Consider the following 25,491-nt stretch of genomic DNA (forward strand, 5'->3'; position numbering starts at 1 on the left):
CCCTTGATTTGAAATGCTCTACTTATTTCGATGCGAGTCATAATAAGAGTTCAGGGTTATATCACAAGGCGATGCCTCTGTCATCCAGCAACTAGGTGAGATTGTTTCTGATTTTCCTGCTCACAGAGAAAAGATCAAAGGGAGGATAGCTTGGAGCTGATAAGTATCACTTCTGTGTCCCCAAACCAGGTAAAAGGGACAATTCTGTCAAACCTGAGGTGGTTGAAAGGTAATAGTACCTAGGTGCTTTGTTGGCTTTTTTGGGGATGATACCCAACTCACCCCATTTATCATGATCTCCCAGTTGAGAAAAACTGAGTTGGTGATCTCTAATCTGAAGTAATTATGTCTTTAGGACATTAGATCCAACTAACTAGGCAATGGCACACAAATAATACAACTCTAATGGATCTAAGCAAGGTGTTAGCTGTCATGAACGCCCATGGAGACCTTTTGCCAGCCTAAAGCACAGAACTTTGGGCTGGTAGACAGTACTACTGTAGACAAAGTGGTGGTACTTCCTATGTCCTACACCACTTGTTCCAGTGCCTGCTCATGGGACTGTGGCACATAAACAGTAGCTAGTAGATGTTGATGCACTCAAGCCATGAGGGACCCATACCCTGGAAGAAGTTCTGAGCTGTAGTCAACCAATCTGTATGACTCAACGAGTTTGGTAATGTTTGCACAAGCAAAAGGTACAAGTGAACAGGTACATATGTAGTCATGCAATCACAACCCTGGGGCTATTGGCAAGCAACAGACCAGTGGGGAGAAATATGATTACAGGCAACCAGATAATCCTATTAAAGGTGAATACCAGGCAAAGACTTACCATGTGCAGGCCCCCAACTGTGTGTGTGTACCATCTAAGCACTGTGAACATACCAAACAAGGGTACATTGGCCTAACCAAGTATGTTTTAGGTGAAACACAGGATCTCTTGTCTAAGAGAGAGGGCTGGAATGGAGTACCAAGACTCTTGCCAGCCCAACTTACAATGTCCAGGTCACCCAAGGGTGGCCTAAAACCATAGCTTCCCAGAGCCAGGGAAGACTGCTCATTCAGTCTTAAAGACTTCTTGTAATAGGTCTTTTTGGACTTCTTACAAAGTAGAACAATGAAGGCGAAGACAAGGAGGAGCACAGTAAGGTGCTCAACAAAGAGGAACAGGCATAAGGAAAACACTTGCAATTAGCAGTCATAGAAACTGACTCATCTTTCAAGTGAACCCTAAAGAAAGACCCATTGCCAACAGGGTTCACCAAAGAGGCCATGGTTATTTCCCTACATCATTAACAAAGAGCCAAACAATTTCTGTATACCAAGTAAAAACTGTTGAAAGGGTTCAAAAAGGAGGGAAACCTCATGGATTACACAGATTCCCCAAAAACTAAAGTTGGAATCTTCCACAAATAAAACTGACAAACCTATATCACTGAATTTTTCTTTGGACTGTAACAAAGCACTAGTAGACCTGAGTGCAGCAAAATCACTCACAAACAGATCATCCCAGCACTTTTAAGTATACAATCGACCACTCCTATTCACAGTTCTGGATTCACAGCTTTACCTATTCATGGAATTTTTCATAGAGAAATATTCACTAATTACTGTACAAGTACTCTCCTATTTACGATGGGGTTAGGTTCCAAAATACCCATCATATGTAGAAAAAATTGTATACATAGCCTAGCCTACACTAGGGTAATCAGTACCATCTTTACATACAGGGTAGCGTACCCTGCACCACACAGTATACTTATACATATAAGGCATAGTAATATTAATTTCAGCTATTTCTCTAGGTTCAATGCATATTGGCTCATGATAATTCAGTACTAAGAGAAATTGAATAACATTAACCCTCTTACGCCGAAGCCCTAAAAATCAAAACCTCTCCTGTATGCCGGCGCCGGTTTGGAGTGAGAGCGAAAGCGGGAAAAATAATTTTTTCAAAAAATCACAGCGCGCTTAGTTTTGAAGATTAAGAGTTCATTTTTGGCTCATTTTTTTGTCATTGCTTGAAGTTTAGTATGCAATCATCAGAAATGAAAAATAATATAATTATCATATGTAAATAATGCAATATATGGTAGCGAAAAAAAAAATTCATAGATAATTGTATTCAAATCATGCTGTGCAATAAACGGTCAAAGCTAACGAGTTAATTTTTTTTTCGTTGTATTGTACACTAAATTGCAATCCTTTTGATATATAATACATAGTAAAACAATAAAAGCAACACCGGAAAAATATTATCACAAAATGATGTACGAATTCGTAACGTGCGGACGTATTATTTTCAAAAATTCACCGTAATTCTAAATATTGTTCTATAGACTTCCAATTTGTTTCAAAATTAAGACAAATGATTGAATATTACGATACTGTAAGAGTTTTAGATTAGAATTGCAGATTTCGACCATTTCGGACGAGTTAAATTTGACCGAATGTCGACATTTTTATATATATATTTTTTTATATGCACATATTTCGGAGATGGAAAAAGCTACAACCTTCAATTATTTTTTATTGTATTCTTCATGAATTTGCGCACATTTTGATATATGAAACTCTATAAAACGGCTAATATGAAAAGGAGCAAATATTAGGATAATGCGATGTACGTATTTCGGAGACTTGCGGCCGCGAATAACGCGCGCGGAGTGAAGGTAAATATATTTTTCAAAAATTCACCATAAATCACAGTACTGTTTTAGAGACTTCAAATTTGTTTCAAAATGAAGAAAAATGACGGAATATTACTAGGCCGTAAGAGTTTTAGCTTACAATTGCGTTTTTCAACTATTTCGGTAGAGTCAAATTTGATCCGAACGTGGTTTTTTTTTTCTATTTATACGTGAATTATATGCAAATATTTCGAAAAAAGAGAAAGCTACAACCTTCAATCATTTTTAGTTGTATTCTTTACATGAAAGTTGCGCACATTTTCAATAAGATAAAACTTTATGAACAGCTAATTTTAAATGGTGCAAACATTTCGACAATCGCACAAAAAATATTCTGATTTTTTCGGAAGAGTTGCCGCGCGAACGTAAGGAAAATGTTTTTTTTTTTTTTTTTTCATAAATTCACCATAAATCGAAATATTGTGCTAGAGACTTCCAAGTCGTTGCAAAAAGAAGGTAAATGATTGAATATTACTAGAATATAAGAGTTTTAGCTTACAATTGCGTTTTTGACCATTTCGGTAGAGTCAAAGTTGACCGAAAGTTGAAATTTTTGCACTTAACGTTATTTATATGAAAATATTTCGAAACTGATAAAAGCTACAACTATGGGTTGATTTTTGTTGTATTGTGCATGAAATTGCGCACATTTCCATATATAAAACTTTATGTAACGGCAAATTTAAAAGGGTGCAAACATTAGGACAATCGCACGAAAAAATTTATCGGAAGAGTTATCGCACGAACGCGAGGAAAAAGTTTTTTCATAAATTAACCATAAATCGAAATATTGTGCTAGAGACGTCCAATTTGTTTCAAAATGAAGGCAAATGATTGAATATTATTATAATATAAAATTTTAGCTTACAATTGCGTTTCTCGACCATTTCTGTAGAGTCAAAGTTGACCGAAGGTTGAAATTTTTGCACTTATCGTTATTTATATGAAAATATTTCAAAACTGATAAAAGCTACAATCATGAGTATTTTTTTGTTGTATTTTACATGAAATTGCACACATTTTCATATATAATACTTCATGTAAAGGATGATTTAAAATGGTGCAAAAATTATGTCAAAGTGACGAAATAATTTCCGAGATGTGTCACTGATACTTATTAGTGCGATAAGAAAGAAATTCGCGCTTGCATGCCTGCGTAGCGATTGTAAACAAAACAACGCCTTGATCCGTGAACTCCCAGCATCCCCCAAGGCGCGTGATACAAAAGTTTTCGGCTGGTAGGCCTATAAGTATCCGCGAATTTAAAAAAAACTTTTTGAGCCGACATATGATACGTCCAATCGGCATACGGGAGACATTTTGACACGACGTTTAATACGTCCAATCGGCGTAAGAGGGTTAACAAGTTAGCCTACCGTATACGATGATAGATACCATGGTAAATCGGACTCTGATTCGGACCAATATCAGCATAATTTAGTGATATCAGGCTGCTGACACCTACATATAATTATGGAATAAAAACATAATGAATATGCATCTTTACCATGAATCTTTTAACAATTATACATTACTCTATCCTATTATATTGTACATATTCTCATATTACATATTGTATCAAAATACTAACAAAGTGGTCAATGTTTTAGTTTGGGAATCAGCTGATGGCGAATAAGAGTTAATTTCGTCATATTTTAACTCAATTCGGAGTGAATTGTTTTGCTTTTAGTTAGCATAAAAGAATATCTAGATACTTTACTTATATGAGACAAGGTCATCTTTTCGTTATGAGGACGTGTTAATTTTAAGTCGAAATGTTAACTTAATACGTCTCGTAGGGAACTAAATTATTTTTTTCATTAATAGATTGCTTTGTGGGCATGTTTATTGTGTAAGGAAAATTACATGATTCCTTTCACTATTTTCACGATTTCTTTGTAGTACAAGCTTTACTGTTACGTTATATATCTTTTATCGGCATGAAAACAGCAGTAAACTGTATTCTTTCAATACCTGAAGTTTTGATTAAAACGATTCTCTCTCATCTTTATCTATGGTAGTGTTTGATCGGATAAGTTTAAAGTTTTATCATTGTTACAGATGCACAATAAGTCATTAGCAGCTCAAAAAGTGTTCTCAGCTTCAGCTATAACTTTGTTTAAATTTAACAGTGTTTCCTTACTGATCTTTGATCTACAGTGAACACAGTTATTACCTAAAATTATATCATTCCTATTATACATAACGTCATTTATAACATAACTGCGGTAATTGTTTACTGTCGTACAATGGTTGAAATGCAAGCTAAATGGATGTTGTTAACCAGTCCGGTTGTACTTAGCAAAATGTTTCTCAATCGGTTGTTCATGGCTCTACACACATTTACAGAATGAGTAAAATATTAAAACAAAACTTTCATAATTCTCTTTTGCTGTTTTTTTAACTTATTTAACTAGAAAATGGGATAAAGTTAGGCTATTGTAATTTGGTCTCTCTCTCTTGCTGCCTGGTTGTACTCTGCTGGGCTGCACCCATTACGAGTGAAATTTAATTGCTAACCCCATCGTAAAATCGGATTATCAACTCGAACACTACCTGTATTTTCATATTTTTCTGACTTGATACATTTTTCATGACAAAACTATTAACCCTTAAACGCCTATTGGACGTATTTTACGTCAAGATAAATTGTCTTTTGGGTGCTGACCGTACGTAATTTACGTCGACATACAAAAGTTTTTTTAAAAATTCACTGAAAAATACTTATAGGCCTACCAGCCAAAAACTTTTGGATCATGCGCCTTGGGGGATGTTCACGGATCAAGGTGTTGTTTTGTTTACAATCGTTAAGCAGGCGCGCAAGCGCGAATTTCTTTCTTATCGCACTAAAAAGTATCAGTGACAATGTCGGAAATTATTTTGTCACTTTGACATAATTTTTGCACCATTTTAAATTAGTCGTTACATGGAGTGTTATATATAAAAATGTGCAAAATTTCATGTAGAATACAACAAAAAAATACTCATGATTGTAGCTTTTATCAGTTTTGAAATATTTTCATATAAATAACTATAAGTTCCAAAATTTCAACCTTCGGTCAACTTTGACTCTACCGAAATGGTCAAAAAACCCAATTGTAAGCTAAACCTCTTATATTTTAGTAATATTCAATCATTTACCTTCATTTTGCAACAAATTGGAAGTCTCTAGCACAATATTTAGATTTATGGTGAATTTATGAAAAAAAACTTTCCTTACGTCCGCAAGGTAACTCTTCCGAAAAAATCATACACGCGATTGTCGTAATGTTCGCACCATTTTAAATTAGACGTTACATAAAGTTTAATATATGGAAATGTGCGCAATTTCATGCACAATACAACTAAACACAACCCATGGTTGTAGCTTTTATCAGTTTTGAAATATTTTCATATAAATAACGATAATTGCCAAAATTTCAACCTTCGGTCAACTTTGACTCTACCGAAATGGTTGAAAAACCGAATTGTAAGCTAAAACTCTTATATTCTAGTAATATTTAATCATTTACCTTCATTTTTCAACAAATTGGAAGTCTCTAGCACAATATTTTGATTTATGGTGTATAAAAAAAAAAAAAAAAAAAAAATTTCCTTACGTCCGCGCGGTAACTCTTCCGAAAAAATCATAAGTGCGATTGTCGTAAAGTTTGCACCATTTTAAATTAGCCGTTACATAAAGTTTTATATATGAAAATGTGCGCAATTTTATGCAGAATACAATAAAATAATTGAAGGTTGTAGCTTTTCTCATTTTTGAAATATTTGCACATAAATCACGATAAATAGAAGAAAAACCACGTTTGGTCAACTTTGACTCTACCGAAATGGTCGAAAAACGCAATTGTAAGCTAAAAGTCTTACAGTCCAGTAATATTCAGTCATTTATCTTCATTTTGAAACAAATTCGAAGTCTCTAGCATAATATTTAGATTTATGATGAATTCTTAAAAAAACTTACCTTCCCTCCGCGCGCGGATTCTCCGCCGCAAATCTCCAAAATGCATACGTTGCATTCTCGGAATGTATTTGCTCCGTTTCATATAAGGCGTTTCATAGAGTTTTATATATGAAAATGTGCGCAATTTTATGTAGAATACAACAAAAAATAATAGACGGTTGTAGCTTTTCTCATAAAACTATAACCTCCTAATCCATCTCTGCCTATCAGGTTTGCAGGGTGTTCAGATCCTTACAAAATGTGCAAGAGATCTGGAATGAATTATATTCCCGCAAAATTCCTATAGAAGTTTAAATATGAACTACTTCTGTGCTTGGATATCTCTCTCTCTCTCTCTCTCTCTCTCTCTCTCTCTCTCTCTCTCTCTCTCTCTCTCTCTCTCTCTCTCTCTCTCCATTGTACAGTACACAAAACTTTGTCATCATACATACATGAAAATTTACCCATTTGTGCATATCCCTTCTGCTCTTTCTCTTTATATAAGTGTTCATCATGACTTACTTTTACTATGAGACTGTCTTACTTATTATGAATGTAAAAAACTGACAAAGTGTGATAAGTGCTTGTAGCAATGATGGTAGAGTACTCTCAAAGACTTGTACACTATCCGGTCTTAAGTGCAGTCTGTATGCAACTCTCATTGCTTTCCATCTGCATAAGTGATAGTATAATTTTTCTTACATTCTTCTTTCTCTTAAATTCTTTAATTCCCCTTCCCTGGGTATTTCTTCTCTAATATACTTCTCTCCAAAAGATTCTTTTAGATGTAACTAAGTTGACATGACTAGCATTCATTATTCTTTTTATGCCTTCATAAATTTTCATCTATTATCCTTAAGGATTCCCTGTTTTGTATCTTAATGGTTTTTACTTGCTATGTTCTGTAAACATTCTCACCTAGGTTAATAACCAACAACTGCTCATCAAATTGCACCAAAATACATTTTTCAGCCAGAGAGATTATGTAAAGGGTCTATTCTTTTCTTCAGTCAATTAAAGGCACATACTTATTTTCTTATTTCTGGGCTCGACCTGTGTCGCCCAGTGAAATGTTCCTATAGCACTCATTTCTAGGTATAAATAAATGCTAAATATACCAGAGAAAAAAGCCACATGGAATGCCAGAGTTACTACCTCTGGCTGGCTCACCCTCAAAGGGTGTCTGTATAGCATCAGGGGCGAGTGAAAGCCATTATCACAGATACTTAACCAAATAGATCTCTCCTCTCAAAATCCCCCTCTGTAGAGGTGCCATTACAACGACTTCCTTCCACTCGCAACTACTACTGCCTCTGCCAAGAACGCCATTCCTTCTTTAGCACTCGAAACGTTAACATGTTTGTTTTTGCTGCAAGGTATTTGTGAATTTTGGAAGTCATCATGTCTTCAGACCTGCAAGAAGCATCTTCATCTAAGTTGAGTATATTATTTGTTGACTTTGAAAGCTGTTAGGCAACTATGCATCAAGTATGGTGTTGTTTATAATGAAGCGTTGCATGGGAGCCGAGCGTATCGCTGTTCCCAAGTCAGCCATTTTGGATGCATTGTAGACCACGTGCTTGGTCTTCTCAACTTTTTATTGCGGTATATATTTTATGTTACCCTTTTTTGCACATCACAGTATACGTTACTGTTGTCGTGAAATTTTACCATTTCGCTTCTGACGGGTTTCGATAGGTTGGTGTATCACGGTTTGAACCATTACATTATTTAGCCTCTTTGGGGTTTCCCTCGCTTATCATCAGTCCTTCAAGAGTGAATTGGTTCCCTCACTAGAGTGCGGTGATAATTTTCATTCCTACGTCATGCGCGAGTATTGTGTTTGAGGCGACCTAGGCTAGCCTAGTGATACGTCATTTTAGTTTTGGGAGGTAAAGGAAACCCTCATTCATTCGCGGTGCTCATGCATGTAGTTTATGTGGTATTATTTATCTTAATATTATTATAATATTATATTGCTAATTGTATTTTGATGAGGTTTGGAAGTCCTACACGAATTTTTACCTACCCTAGCCTACCCGACCAGATCTAGGCTAGGTTTTGGAAGGTAGGCTAGGCGGGTTGTTGTACTGCTGTAAGTCGTGTGGTTGTCGTGTTTTTTCAGGCGGTTGGTGTTCATCTGCATTTAGTCGTTGGGTTATTGAGTTTTTGTGGGGTTGTGGGTCCCGGGTGGTTGATTTGTGTTTGGTTGTCGGCGGTGGTTGTGTGTTGGCTAGCCTATAGCCTATATCCAGTGGACGACAGCACAGCCTAGTCCTAGGTATCAGAAGCCAGCGGGATCACAAAAACAAGTAACCTCCCCACATAAACTTAACCTGTCTGGCTATCAAACCCACCCTCAATCACACTTTCCACTTAACACTAAAAAACACAGCAGGACAACTGCCCCAATACCTACATACAGAACAAAAAACACAAACAGGTACTCACCGCTGGCTTCTGATACCTAGGACTAGGCTGTGCTGTCGTCCACTGGATATAGCTATAGGCTAGCCAACACACAACCACCGCCGACAACCAAACACAAATCAACCACCCGGGACCCACAACCCCACAAAAACTCAATAACCCAACGACTAAATGCAGATGAACACCAACCGCCTGAAAAAACACGACAACCACACGACTTACAGCAGTACAACAACCCGCCAAAACCAACCCTGCCCCAACCACCACTAACAGACACCGAAAATGCACCACAAACCTCTTAACCTCACCACAACCAGACAGACACACGCACAACAACTTCACAACCCCAAAATCTATCAAATCACACCCAAACAACGAAACACCAAAGGAAAACTGCTGCCAAAACCAACACTGACTTGACCAGACGCCTCACTGTTTACAACTCTCGTAACAGACTTCCATTGACTACCTACAGAGTGCTACAACAGACATGCTTCCGACCGCCATCTAACCACTCCCATTCATTCTTCCACCAATCTCTCTCTCTCTCTCTCTCTCACACAACCTTTGGAGATGTTGTCAAATATAAACTAAAATTACTCCTCCATATTACCTCCCCCATTACATTTGACAACATCTACTTACACTCACAACATCCACACTAAATTGCCTTTCGCAACACCCAAGGATGCTCAGATGCAGGTCCCCTGGATCTTGTTTGAGGACCATCATACACTCTTTCAGTTACATCGCCATTCACTTCTTCCAAAACCACTTTCTTTCAAACTCCCATTATCTCCCTCACTACCATCCTCCCAAATTCCATTCACTACTTCACCGATGTCTTCCAACTCTGGTTCCAACATCTCCCCTATTTCAGCCACCAAACCACTCAGTTCATCCATACTTCTGTCAAACTCCTGCAAAGACTTATCCATCCTATCAACCACCTCCTCACTACTCAGTTTCCTTCTCACTGAAGTCTTACTTGTCCCTGTCAACTCAAACCCACATACACTACAAGTATCATTCATTCCCCCAAAGTCATCCGTAGCACACGCTTTATCAGCCGTTTGCACCCACCCACCACCGCCCTTTTACCATGCCCGTTCACGCTTTTCCCTTCCACTTCCTCTCTCCACACTCTTCTGTTTTCTTCCATACTCAACCAACACCAACTGTCGATCTCCCAGACCAATTTGTTCACCAACAGTCGGCTCATACTTATTCACCCTCAACCACTCACTCATCGCATTCTCCCGAACATAGTGTGGTACTTCCCTCCACTTACGGAGCTGGTTATGGTGTGCCCTAACCTCATCCAGTCCCCCACCTACTCGCAATTTTCCCCAAAACATAACTCAATCCACTCGGTCCCACTTCCAAAATCTCAAAAGGCCCTTCAAATTTCTCCCTTACTTTATTCACATTCATTCTTCCCATCTCAACCACCTCTTTCAACACCTTATCCCCAATCTTAAAACTCTCAAACCTTTCACTCGCTTTCTTCCACAAATCCCGATCACCTTCTGACAGACCCAACCGCGGTCTGACAATCCTTTCAAAATTAAACACATATTTACAAGGAGACATACCTATACTCTTCTGCAGTGTGGCGTTATATACCCAAAACTGCACGTCCTACATACATATCCCAATCCTTGTCGCTCTTATCATCATTCGCAAATCTCAGTCATCGTCCTAACAGTCCTTTCAGCCAACCCATTCGCACTGGGCATATACGGAGTAGAATACACATGCACAATACCCCATTCCTTCAACATTTCTTCAAATTCCCATCCCACAAACTCAGGTCCATTATCACTCAACATTTTTGCCGGCTTACACACACATGGGCAACATCACTTGACCCACCATTCGTGCAACAGTTTCACTCCTCTTATCTTTGATGGGAACCACATAAGCAAAATTTACTCATGTGATCCACCATCACAATCATCCCCACGTGTCCTCTCGCAGTCCTGGGCAAAGAAACACAATCAATCACAAGCATTTCAAACGGCTCTTTCATCTGCAATCGCAACACAGGTGGACTTGCATGCACACTCTGATACTTCCCCTCTGACAGTCTTCACACGTGACAGCCACATCCACACAAATCTTATTCAACCCAGGAGCATACAATCTCTCTCTCATGCATTCCCACAACTTATTTTTTCCCATATGCCCAAACCGATCATGCACCAACAAACACATACTCACAGCTGACTCAACAGAAAACACTGGCACATACACTTCCTTGTCATACACCCCTTCCTGATGCAAAAAGTACACTATGTTTTTGCACACCACAAAACGTTTAGCAACCCTCTTATATACATCCAACTCACATGGCCAGTCTTCCACACGCACTCCTCCCAAAACACATTGTCGCAACACACTTATCTCCAGGCACTTATTTTGCATTTCCTCAATCTCTTCCTCACTCAACAGATCATTCTCACTCCTAGCAATATCAATCATACCCACAAAGTTTGCTACAACCACATTACCATCTGAATCCTAGCTACTTGCCTGCCCCCCTTTCTAGAAATTCCATTTCCTACATCTACCTCTATATCGTGGATCCTCCAAAAAATCTATCCCTATTAAAAAACAAAATGGCATATCATTTTCTCCTATAACTATAAAGTTATGCATTACCTCAAGATCTCCCAACCTAACCTTTAACCGTACCTCTTCCCATACTAAAACACTTCCTTGTCCTAACCCATGTATTCTCACACTTGTAGACTGCCTTTTCACTTCCCAATCACATCTCTCAAGTTCACTCACCACTGACCCCCTCACCAAGGAAACTTGTGCCCCTGTGTCAACCAAACTACAATACTCACTATCATTTACTTGGACAAACGTCACCATTTTCCCTCGAGTCCCATGCATACACACATTCACTACCACGTCCACCTGGTTATCCACATCACCATCCTCCTCATCACATTCATCCCCAGTTAACTCCCCATTTCCACAATTCTGACTCAGATCCCCTTCACAGTCCCTTTTTGTAACCAACCAATTACAACCACGTTCCCCGCACTGAATCATCAAAACCCCACGTTCTTTACCAGTACTCACCCTTCCTCGATATTCAACCGGTCTGTCCCATCCAAAATACAACAACACTTTTATTCCAAACAACTCAGCTACTGCTGACAACAATTCATACAACACTTCTCCTTGCCCACCTTGTTCCTCCGCACATGCCACTTCCTTCTGCACATCACTCATCAACTTCACTCGCAACTCATTCACACTACCGGGTACCTCTTCAACCAGACCCTTACCTTCCAAGTTTTTCAATGCTGAAAACAAACATTCACACATTCTGTCATTCCCTTCAAACCTCTCTTTTACAACCAACCCCTCAGGTACCATATTCGGATCCCAGTCACTTTTCACAACACCACTGTCCTTACCATGCATCCTAGACATCGTATCACAATCACATTTTTTACTCCCCGGCACATATTCTAAGCTAAATCAAACTCACTCAAATTCTCAATTGTCCTCGCAATCCTAGCATTCACACTTTCCTTCTTGATCATATAAACTAACGGCCGATGATCTGTCCTTATGACAAATTTTACCCCATACAAAAACACTTTCAACGCTTTCACACAAAACCTTATTGCCGCAAGCTCCTTCTCAACCACCGAATACTTAAGCTCTGCTTTATTAAAAGCTTTACTCACATACGCAATCACTCTCAATTGTCCCTCCCCATTCACCTCTTGCATCTGCACCAAGCATCCTCCCATACTAAACTTACTAGCATCAGCATACAACTCAAGCTTACTGGCATCCTCACTGTAGTCCGGAAAAGCCAAGGTGACGTCCCTAGCAGCCTCCTCTTTCAATCTCTCAAATGCTCCCACCATTCGCTCATCCCACCTCAGCTTAGTACAATTTTTCTTCCCGGTCCATTCAGTCAACGGCTTCCCTATACCCGAACAATCCCTAACGAACTTCCTCCCGAACTCAATCAAACCCAAAAAACCCTTTAACTCCCGCACGGTCCGGGGACGTGGAAACTCCTTTACTTTTTCCACAAACTTTTCACTCTTCCTTACACCACTCGCACTCACCTTATGACCAAGAAATTCCACTTCCCCAGCCAACCACGTACACTTCTCCAGCTTCACTTTCACTCCAACCTCTTCCAACCGTTCTAACACCTTCTCAAGCAGTTCCACATTCTCCTCAACAGTTTCACTTGCAATCAAAACATCATCTATAAACACAGTCACCTTCCTTCTATCAAAACCAGCCAAAACTACATTCATCGCCCTCTGGAAGGCAGCAGGCGCATTAGCCAATCCAAAACTTAACCTCTTGAATTGATAGTGGCAGCCACCACTCGAAAAAGCCGTAACATGCCTGCTCCCTTCCTCAAGAGGCATCTGGTAATAGCCCCTTACCAAATCCAATTTTGTGAACACTCTCATCCCATGCATCTTATACACACAATCAGACACCACATTCATCGGGAATCGCTCCTTCACAGTCACTTCATTCACCTTCCTGTAATCCACACACATCCTCAAACTCCCATCTGTCTTGCGTACTGGGACTATGGGACTATTCCAAGCACTCTCGCTCCTCTCGATCACTCCCACTCTCTCAAGTTCCTCACACTGTTCCTCAATCTCTCGGGCAACAATAGGCGCAGAAAAGTGTCGGGGACGCTGATATATGAGGGTATCGTCATTCAAAACTATCTTGAACTCTGGGAGCTTAGATCCCTGAAATCCTCATCACCCCGACTCAACGCACCCCGCCTATCCCACAACATCTGCATCAACCGCTCCCTCTCTCATCACCAACATTTTCATCCACCCCAATTCTTTCTCTCAACTCATCATACTTCCACTCATCACTTTCTTTCATGCTACCTGTCATCACCTGCCGCACCCTAACATATCTTTCGTCGTCCACATCCACCAACGTATACAACAACCCCACACAATCACCTTCAGTATACCCCGCACTCGCTTTTTCCTAACACTCGGCAATGAGGCCACAAAAACCCGAGGATTCTCCATATCCAAAATCCCGTCGTACACATGCACACTCGCTCTTACCAACTGTTCGCATCCACACCCTCAACCACATATGCACACTTGTCACCTTTGACAATCCCAAGACTATCGGGCCACGCAACTTTCACACTAACAACTTCTCCAACTTCTCGCGGCACTTTTACACTCTCTTTCGCAACCAACGGCACTCCCTTCCATATTTTACTGCTTACTCCTCCATCCCCATCCAAGTACAACTCTCCATGTACATTCCCCTTCCTATGCAACTCAATCATATTCCTGCTCGGATGGACCACCATCCCACACTTCTTCAGGAACCTGTATCCTAACAACATATCATACTTATCACTCCTTCCCTCGATCACACAAAAGTCACCTTCATCCATCACTACCCTTCGATTTCTACATTTTCACGCAACATTCCCACCACAGGCATACCCAAATTTCCTATTCCTCGTACCTCCCCTTTACATTTCCTAATTTCACACTCACGTCCGCAACTTGTCACATCCATTCTTAAAAAGAACACTGACACTGCACCCAGTATCAATCAAAGCAACCAAACACACCCCTTTGCACCTCACTTTTACACTCATACATTCATGAGCTCTTCCTCCAAAACCCTTTTTCATGCAACAATCCTTCACGCACATGCATCACTCTTACTGACCGCACACCAGAGGACCCACCCAACTGAATCCCCTTTGTACCTAGTTTCCCGAACTCCCAACCTGACTCATCCTCTTTCGCCTACACACACTCGCCACATGACCTTCCATTCCACATTCAACACATTTTGCCCGCTGTTCCTTACACATCCTAGCATAATGCCCATTCTTCCCGCAATTACCGCAAACCTCAGTCACACGAGTACCTCGACATCCACTTGCTATATGCCCTACTTGCCCACACCTGTAACACTTAACATCCCTATCTTTCTTACTCGCTCACCAAATGCCCTGTTTGCCCACACCGAAGCAAGCTCCCAACGCCCACCGACATTCATTCTTCCTGTGCCCTAGCTTTCCACATCTGTAACATTGCTGCTCTCGTTCACGACTAACCAACCCTAATCTTCCAACGCTTGCACTCCGATCTCTCTTAGGGCTAACCATACTTACGTTACTGGCTCTAACGCTCCTATCAACCATTCGCTCTGCCATTCGCCTTGGCCCTTCCAAAACTGCCTCCCTATAGCTCTTAAACTCTGGTATAACATCAGCCACTTCAGTCCTAATACTAACACTTCTACTCTCTTTCATACACCTATCCAACTCATAATCCTCTACTATTTCCAAAATGTCGTTCCACGACAACCTTTCATTCGTCCATCGCATTTTCTCCTTACGTTTCAGATTTACAAACTCATACACACTCTCAGGCACAGTCGCCAACAACTTCCTCACTAACTCTTTACACTCATTTATCCCTTCGTCCCCAAACTTTTTCCTGGCCAATGTTTCCAACCTGCACACATACATCGACAACGACTCACCAACATTCATTCTTGCCTCATCAAAACCATGTTTTCTCCTATATCTAACACTACTCCTTATCCTCTTCGCCTGTTCCACAATCCTGGCTTTCACACTCTCATACGGCACATTCCCTACACTCATCATTACCCCATACATATCAACAAAAATCCCGTCAAAAAGCCACCCAACTCTCTTGCCCAGACTCTCTTATTATCCCCATACTTTGCCTCACAATACCTCTCATATTCCTTAAAAAAATCCCCTATGTCCCTACTACCATATTCCTCGTATTGTGCACATCTAGGTAATCTCTCTCATATATACAGCCTTTCGTACTTCCCGCTCACTCTCACTTTCGCTACTACCATTCTGATCCCTCTTAACCTCGTCCGAATATAGGGAATCAACTTCCATACTAACATCCATGCTCCTCATTACGCTCTTCTTACCCTTCTTTCTTTACCCAACCTGGGTTTCCACTCACCGCTATCCAAATCACTCTCAGCCCTTTCCCCAATGTATTCAGTCCTAGTCTCATCCTGTCCGTCATCCTTCCTAACCTTCTTTCCCTTAATCGTCTTCTTTTCCTCAGCCCCCTTCTTATTCTTGTCCTCAGGTTTATCCTTATCCTGTCTCTTTCCCTTCTTTCCTTTACCTATCACAAACAAGTCACCTTCGTCACTCGTAGTTTCATCCCATCGCTCTTCCACTGTCTTTACCACTTCTGACCTATCACAAGACCTAGTAGGCCTACCCCCTACAGCTCCCTCTCCCATGAACCCCTTCATCATCTCCTGCACTGCATTCATCATCCCTAAGAATTTTTCATCCATTTTCTCAACCATTCTTTCTTCTGCTCCTTTCACTTCTTCTTTCATTTCCACTTTTGCACTCCTTAGCATTCCTCTCATTTCCTCTAACTCGCTCTTCAGCTCCTCACACTCTACCCTCAACCTCTCATTATCCACTTCTAATTGTCCTCTTACTTCTCCAACCTCAACTCCTCCTTCAGCCTCTCCACCTCACTCAATCCTTCCATCTCAAACTTTCTCACCACTCATACACACTAGCCTAGACCAATTGTCCTGCAGCTGCCACACCAACAGTCCCTGTCCGGGCGCCAAAAAATAATGTGGCGGGATCACAAAAACAAGTAACCTCCCCACATAAACTTAACCTGTCTGGCTATCAAACCCACCCTCAATCACACTTTCCACTTAACACTAAAAAACACAGCAGGACAACTGCCCCAATACCTACATACAGAACAAAAAACACAAACAGGTACTCACCGCTGGCTTCTGATACCTAGGACTAGGCTGTGCTGTCGTCCACTGGATATAGGCTATAGGCTAGCCAACACACAACCACCGCCGACAACCAAACACAAATCAACCACCCGGGACCCACAACCCCACAAAAACTCAATAACCCAACGACTAAATGCAGATGAACACCAACCGCCTGAAAAAACACGACAACCACACGACTTACAGCAGTACAACAACCCGCCAAAACCAACCCTGCCCCAACCACCACTAACAGACACCGAAAATGCACCACAAACCTCTTAACCTCACCACAACCAGACAGACACACGCACAACAACTTCACAACCCCAAAATCTATCAAATCACACCCAAACAACGAAACACCAAAGGAAAACTGCTGCCAAAACCAACACTGACTTGACCAGACGCCTCACTGTTTACAACTCTCGTAACAGACTTCCATTGACTACCTACAGAGTGCTACAACAGACATGCTTCCGACCGCCATCTAACCACTCCCATTCATTCTTCCACCAATCTCTCTCTCTCTCTCTCTCTCACACAACCTTTGGAGATGTTGTCAAATATAAACTAAAATTACTCCTCCATATCGTGAAATTTTACCATTTCGCTTCTGACGGGTTTCGATAGGTTGGTGTATCACGGTTTGAACCATTACATTATTTAGCCTCTTTGGGGTTTCCCTCGCTTATCATCAGTCCTTCAAGAGTGAATTGGTTCCCTCACTAGAGTGCGGTGATAATTTTCATTCCTACGTCATGCGCGAGTATTGTGTTTGAGGCGACCTAGGCTAACCTAGTGATACGTCATTTTAGTTTTGGGAGGTAAAGGAAACCCTCATTCATTCGCGGTGCTCATGCATGTAGTTTATGTGGTATTATTTATCTTAATATTATTATAATATTATATTGCTAATTGTATTTTGATGAGGTTTGGAAGTCCTACACGAATTTTTACCTACCCTAGCCTACCCGACCAGATCTAGGCTAGGTTTTGGAAGGTAGGCTAGGCAGTTGAGAGTACTTCTTGCTACCCATAGTTGGTACTAGTCCTGGCTAACCTGACCAGACTGACATTTTAGTTTTGGATGGTGATCCTTTACTAGAGAGTTCCTCTCTTGTTACGTAATGTAGGTGCTAGGCCTATCTTACCTGACCAGGTCGATATATTCGATTTTGGAAGGTTAGGTTAGGCTCTAGTGTCCTCTTTTGTGACGACGAACTAGTAGGCGCCAATCCTAGGCTACCTGACCAGATCGGGGTATCCGATTTTGGAGGGTTAGGCTAGGCTCGTAGATGGGCTTGCCTTTATTCGTCGGTACTTCCAATAATTCCTTATCAATACATTTTGTAAAGTATAGCCTTGGCTGTTACCTCCTTTAGGGTGTCAGCTGGCCTGCTGTCTTCTGCCCCTTTAGTAGTAGGCTATTTCACGGCTTCTCGGAGGGTGGTAATCACCTGATCGGTTGCTGTTGCCAGGCGATTACTAGTTTACCCTTCTCCTCCAGGCTCTTCCTTCCATTCTGGACTCGTTCCGGCGGTGCTTCGTTAGCTCGCTGAACTAGTAATCTTACCAGTGAACAGCAGCTGGAGCGTCGAGCACTGTTCCGGGGGATTAGTCGGAGGAGGTTAAGGATTAGAAGTAATATTATGTAGTCTCTGATGGTATGTCTCCGGGCCTGTGTTTATTCCGGCGAGGTTTGGTCTACCATCACATTCGCCAGGATGTTATACGCCGGAGTTCTTAGTACCGCTGTTCACGCTGCTCTGTTTTCCGTATTTCTCTGGTGTTATCGCTGCTTCCCCACTCCGGTGGGGGCAGAACTAGGCTTAGAGAATGCGTTTCCAATTGACTTGGAATTGCTACTCTACTCTGGTGCGATCAGACTCAGGCTTAGGTTTTACCTTGTTTCCCTGTTCTGCTCATATCAGGCCAACTCCGCCGGTCATAGCTATTGGGATAATGAGTTTATGGTTTCCGGAGCAGGCGGAGACATTTAGAGCTTTAATGTTAAGAAAAATTTTATGTAGTTTCTGTTGGTATGTCTCCGGGCCTGTTTATTCTGGCGAGGTGTGGTCTACCATCACATTCGCCAGGATGTTATACACCGGAGTTCTTAGTACCGCTGTTCCCGCCGCTCTGTTTTCTGTATTTCTCTGGTGTTATCACTGCTTCCCCACTCCGGTGGGGGTGGAACTAGGCCTAGAGAATGAGTTTCCAATTGACTTGGAATTGCTACTCTACTCTGGTGCGATCAGACTCAGGCTTAGGTTTTACCTTGTTTCCCTGTTCTGCTCGTATCAGGCCAACTCCGCCGGTCATAGCTATTGCGATAACGAGATTATGGATTCCGGAGCAGGCGGAGACATTCAGAGCTTTAATGTTAAGAAAAATTTTATTTAATAGTTGATGTTTACCTTTAGCCTGTTTTAGTAGAACTAGTCTAAGGGTACACATACCGCCGGAATTAACTCCGGCGGAACTATTGACGATACTCATGTATCAATTCCAACTTACATATGGTACGCTGTCTGGAGTTGGGGTGCGCAGCCGTTCTCCAGCAACCGTGTGGGCAGGAGGTCTGCCGATTTCATGCCAGCTGTGCTGTGCAGGTTGACGACCTCTTAGTCTGGCATCCAGATGACTGGAATGTGTGTTACGCTTTGGTGGGGAACGTGACTAATGAGTCGGTAGGTACCATCCTCACCTCAGTAATGTTTTGATTTTTAGGATATAGTTCCGCCACTGGAGGATCTAATTTCGTCCTCTCTTACAGACCCCTCTGGCACTCAAGGCCTCCTCGTTGTCGAACCTTAAGGTCTGGGTGGGAGGTTATGGGAGGAACGTTGCCGCTGGATGCCCCTACGTGCTGTCGGAGATGTGCTCTCTCCTTTATCCAAACGCAAGGACGTCGGCAGCAGTAGCTAGGGAAGTGGCGGCCCTATCATTGAGAGGATCCGTTTGGAAACCCAGGCCCCTCCGGAAGACCAAGAGGGCTTGTGCGAGGAGGTGACGGAGGAGGTGGCGGCCATCAGTCTGCATCGCGAGCCAATGATCGTCGACTCACAGGAAGAAGGTAGGGAGGTAAGTGAGGCAGGTGGCTTTAGATCTAAAACACTTGCTTTTAGCCCAACTCCTCCTTCCTCTTCTTTTCAGGGCTTCTCGAAGTCCATGATCCTTGGGGATAGGTCTGGTTCTGTGATCCCCAAGGTGAAAACCCTGAAAAAGAAGTCCCTGCTGAAGGCTGCCAGACCAGCTAAGCCTTCTCCGGCAGGCTCCACCAGGTCGTCATTGGCCCCTAAGCCTTTGGCTTCCTCGGAAAAAGCTACTCCCCCGCCTAAGGGGTCGAGAGCTAAGGATTCTAAAGCCAGACCGACGGAGTCCGGCTTCGACCCTGATGCCTTTGCTAATCTTCTCATGGAGAAGATGGGCAGTATTGTGGACTCGAGATTCCAATCGATGTCCTCTCAGCTCGCCTCGGGTTTAGAGACATCGGGGCAGTTCATCCTGTCACTGGCTCAGAGACTACAGACTCAGGAGAGCTTGCTGGCCGGACTTATCCAGTCCAGAGGCACACAGCAGTTCTTTATTGTGCCGGATGCATCTAAGCTCCCGCTATTCGAGGACGACAACCCATGGCGGTTGGCGCCTACATGCTCCCTTTTCGGATGGCATGCTGACAATTGAAGGCTGCGGAACCCGTCCCGTGGAAGATTATGAGTTCTTCCCGGCGGACCTCCAATTTCCCTTCCCAGGCAACACTCAGTTAGCCGAGGAAGCGTTTGTCAGGGTAGACAGGGTCCAAAAGAAGACTGTGATCTATCCTAGGGATCAAGCACAGTCGGCATGGGTCCGCACCCTTTCGGAATGGGATTGCGTCAACACCAAGTTGACGCCACACAAAGGTTGCTACACCATGTTCGTGGTGGGGGATAACATCCTGACCCCTTGCACATCTAAGATCGCGGAGTTAACTCTGCAGGCCGGAATGGAGGAGAAGCCAATGCCTCAGCTTTGAGAGACAGAGTCTACCTCTCTGCTCTTTCCCGGAGATTTGGAGTGCTGATTCCGGATGCCATGGTAAAGGCAGAGTTTGAGGCAAAATGTAGACTGAGTAGGTCGATCAACTCGGTTACTACTTCAGAGTTGACGGCTTCTTTCTACACTGAGGAACCTATATTCCGGGTCCTAACAAAGTCGCTGCTGCAAACTTTCAAGTGTGACCTGTATGACTTTGTGGTTGCTAGGCGGAACTGCAGGAAGCATGTCCTTGCCAATGCTTCCATCAGACACGAGCCTAATAAGCTTATTAAGGCATCGATCTGGGGACACAACCTCTTTCCTGATGACGTGGTTAACAGCGTCATCAGTGAGGCAGCTAGTGCTAACCAAAACCTTCGTGTCCGCTGGGGCCTTCCCTCCAAAAGGAAGTTTGAGACCTCCTGACTGCAAGCCAAGGGTAGGAAGAGGGCCAAGAAGTATCAGCCCTTCCAGACCTCTCAGACAGACAGTGGTGCAAGCAGTTCCCGTCTCCCAGCTTGGTCAACCTTCGACCTTTAAGTCACGACCACAACAACAATTTGTACTGCTACAGAGTTAGCCAACTCAACATTCCTCGAGTTCGGCTACTTTCGTAACGTCCCCTGCCCTCAACGCTTCGTTTGAAGCGCAAGGGGCGTTTCGAGGCTATAACAGGCACGCAAGGGGTAGCAGAGCAAGAGGAGCTTACCGGCACAGAGCTGGTTCCAGAGCTCTCTCCAGAGGCAGAGGAAGTAAGACCTATCCAGTCAATGAGCCTCTCCAGGTAGGCGGGAGACCTTCAGTACGTGGGCTCAGAGTATCGTATCAAAAGGTCTGGGATGGAGATGGATAAAAGGGCCTCCTCCACCAGTCTCTTTCACCAAATTCCAACGACAGACCCTCTAGACTATGCCAAGACCTTCTTCAAAAGAAGGTAATAAAGAAAGACAGTCACCTGAAATTTCAAGGAAGTTTGTTCAGTGTACCAAAGAAGGACTCGGACAAACAAAGTGTGATTCTGGACTTGTCCCGTTTCAACTCATACATTCAATGCGACAAGTTCCGCATGCTAACCGTCTCGCAGGTGTGGACATTACTTCCCCGTGGGGTCATCACCACCTCTATCGATCTTACAGACGCTTACTATCACGTCCTGATAGCAAGAAACTTCTCTCCCTACCTAGGCTTCAAACTAGGAAAACAGGCTTACTCATTCAGAGTCATGCCATTCGGGCTCAATATAGCGCCCAGAATATTCACCAAGCTAGGAGACACAGTAGTGCAGGAACTAAGAGCTCAGGGGGTGATGATAGTAGCTTACCTAGACAACTGGCTCATTTGGGCAACCAACGACAAGGAATGTCGCAGGGCAACAGCCAAAGTAATAAAATTTCTAGAGTATCTGGGATTCCAGATAAACAAGGAAAAGTCCCGTCTCATTCTGGCATCTCGCTTTCAATGGTTGGGAATTTCAATGGGACCTAACCGCACACAAACTATCTCTTCCACCGAACAAGTGCAGAGAGATAGCGATAGCTACAAAACAATTCCTCAAGAACAGGCGGCCTTCTCGTCGTACCCAAGAAAGAGTCTTAGGTTCACTTCAGTTTGCTTCGGTAACAGATGTTCTGTTGAAAGCCAGACTGAAGGACATCAATCGGGTATGGCGGAAAAGAACCAACAGCAGGCTCAGAGACAAAATCTCCTTGATTCCGCCGATACTATGGAAAAGACTTCGTCCATGGACAAGAGTCAAGAGTCTTTCCAAGTCAGTGCAGCTACAATTTCCCCAGCCGTCTCTGGTAGTCCACAAGGACGCCTCTCTGAGCGGATAGGGGGCCATTCTCAGTACAAGAAAGTTCAAGGAACCCGCTAAAAACCCTGTTCGTGGAGTCAGACAAAAGAGAATCGACACTTCGGCAGTATGATTCGGCAGTGAGGAAGTTAGCCATCTTTCTAAAAGAATCAGATGTTCAGACGATGACTACAAATCTGACAATTTCATTTTTTAGAACTTCGTTCGAAAAAGGCCTAGCTGCTAGTACCATTACTACGACTAAATCTGCCTTGAGGAAGATATTTCAGTTTGGCTTTAATATTGATTTAACAGATTCGTACTTCTCGTCTATCCAATGAGCATGTGCTCGTCTGAGACCAGTAGACTGTCCTCACACGGTCTCCTGGTTTTTAAATGACATACTCAGGTTGGCTTCAGATACTGATAATGAATCATGCTCATATATAACCCTTCTCAGGAAAACATTATTTTTAATGAGTATGGCCTCAGGTGCCAGAATATCCGAACTGTCGGCTCTCTCTAGAGAACCAAAACATATTGATTTCCTCCCGTCGGGAGAAGTTCTGCTCTCTCCAGATCGGAAATTCTTAGCAAAGAATGAAGACCCACAGAACAGATGGTCTCCGTGGAAGATTGTCCCTCTTCCACATGACCCATCATTATGTCCTATTATTACATTAAAATCTTATCTGGGCAGAACTTCTAAAAAGTCTTCAGGTCCTCTTTTTATTAGAGAGAAAGGTGGAACATTTCCTTGAAGGCCATCGGACAACAAATTCTTTATTTTATTAAACAAGCCAATCCGGATTCAGTTCCTCATGTCCATGATATCCGAGCAGTGGCTACCTGTTAATTATTTTCATCATATGAACTTCGATGATCTTAAAAAATATACAGGTTGGAAAACTCCAACAGTATTTAAATGCCACTATCTGAAGTCTCTAGAGGCCCTTAAATATTCGGCAGTGGCTGCAGGGAACATTCTCCCCCTTGATACAGCTTAGTTATGTAATTGTAAATTTGTATATTATTACCATTGTTTGTGCTATTAATTACCTTTTGGTACTCCCTCTCACCTACCTGCCTCGCTTGTAATCCCTGCCTTTTTGCCTTTTGTTCCGGACTGGATTGCTTTTCAACCCACTCCTGTACTTGTACATAGTTCATTAATTTGATTGTTTTTATGTTCATTACCTGTTGTATTTTTCCTGGTGAGGGTATGGATTTGGTCATATTAGATGTTAATTACCAATTGTATTTTGCTATCCTTACTTGGATTATTAAAACAATAATTATAAGGAATTTTTATTTTCCTTTCATATAAAGTTTTTTGTCTAAATTCTATTTTCCAAGCTTGTATGGCCAATTCTCTGTTACTATTTCACTGGGCAACACAGGTCGAGCCCAGAAAAGGGATTTTGACAAAGGAAAAATCTATTTCTGGGGGAAGACCTGTGTCGCCCAGTGAACCCATTCCTCTCTTTTTCATTTCCCCACCCTTTAGCTGGCCCAAGCTTGGGTGCGTAATTCAGGAATGGCGTTCTTGGCAGAGGCAGTAGTAGTTGCGAGCGGAAGGAAGCCGTTGTAACAGCACCTCTACAGAGGGGGATTTTGAGAGAGGAGAGATCTATTTGGTGAAGTATCTGTGATAGTGGCTTTCACTCGCCCCTGATGCTATACAGACACCCTTTGAGGGTGAGCCAGCCAGAGGTAGTAACTCTGGCATTCCATATGGCTTTTTTCTCTGGTATATTTAGCATTTATTTATACCTAGAAATAAGTGCTATAGGAACATTTCACTGGGCGACACAGGTCCTTCCCCCAGAAATAGATTTTTCCTTTGTCAAAATCCCTTTTTTTGTATTTCTATTTTAGTGTTGTAAAATACAATTCGTGGGTGGCATCTGTGGTATTAATATATTTTGTCACATTCCAAACAATTTAGCTGTTCTTCATGTAATCCTACTATAATACCATCATCTCCATTTATAATAATAATAAAAAAAAAAACATAATACATGAATTTGTATATTTTCCTAGTAGCATAAATATCCTCTTCATCTGCATAGAATAATATCTAAACTACCAACAATTGCATACTCACGTCTCTCGTCACCAGAGGATCCACTTTCATCTGACACTTGACATCCACCATCTGTAGTGCATACTCCCTCCTCAGCAACACCCTGAGAGCCATTTAAAATTATTGGTAACTGGAATCTTAAACAGTACATCAGCTTACTTAAAAATATAACTATTCCAAGTACAGGTGGTCCCTGGTTATCGGCAGGAGTTCCGTTCCTGGCCGGGTGCCATAAAGCAATAAGGCACTGACAGTTATTGGCGTACTCCCTTAGACTTTCATGCTTCGCTTAATGGCGGCCCCAATAACCGCTATGGCGCACTATAGTGGCTTATGCCGCCGATAACTGAATGTGGCGCCATAAGAAACCTTATTTTTTCATGAATATTTTAGAAAAAACCCATAAAGCCGAAGCACCATAGACTGAAGCAGCTGATAACCTGTACTCCATTAGGTGGTAATAAATCAATATTTCTTGTTTACATAAGTGGAGGACAATAATACAGGATGGGCACATTTCAGGCATCTATAAAAATGTTATAGGTTACAAATTTCTGTTATGTCAATTTTTTTGGCTAAAATTAATAAGAAAACATCTCAAACAATTTTAGAGGCCTTATGCATTTTAACACTGTACTTTTCACCATTTCAAATATTTTTTAATTTTTGAGGCCTTAGGCATTTTAAGGCTTTGTAC

At 42.0% G+C, this 25,491-nt stretch overlaps 1 protein-coding gene across 1 annotated transcript in view; it reads right to left on the minus strand.

Annotated features, from left to right (window-relative positions):
* Positions 1-25,068, minus strand: part of LOC135195652 (tetratricopeptide repeat protein 17-like) — a 156,822-nt gene extending 131,754 nt beyond the window's left edge. The window contains exon 1 of the mRNA XM_064222024.1: positions 24,816-25,068. Coding sequence (XP_064078094.1) covers positions 24,816-24,945 — 130 coding nt within the window. The 5' untranslated portion in view covers positions 24,946-25,068. The remainder of the gene's footprint in view (positions 1-24,815) is intronic.
* Positions 25,069-25,491: the final 423 nt, after the last annotated feature.

Source organism: Macrobrachium nipponense, chromosome 16 (genome assembly GCF_015104395.2).
Source record: "Macrobrachium nipponense isolate FS-2020 chromosome 16, ASM1510439v2, whole genome shotgun sequence".
NCBI classification, from domain to species: Eukaryota; Metazoa; Arthropoda; class Malacostraca; order Decapoda; family Palaemonidae; genus Macrobrachium; species Macrobrachium nipponense.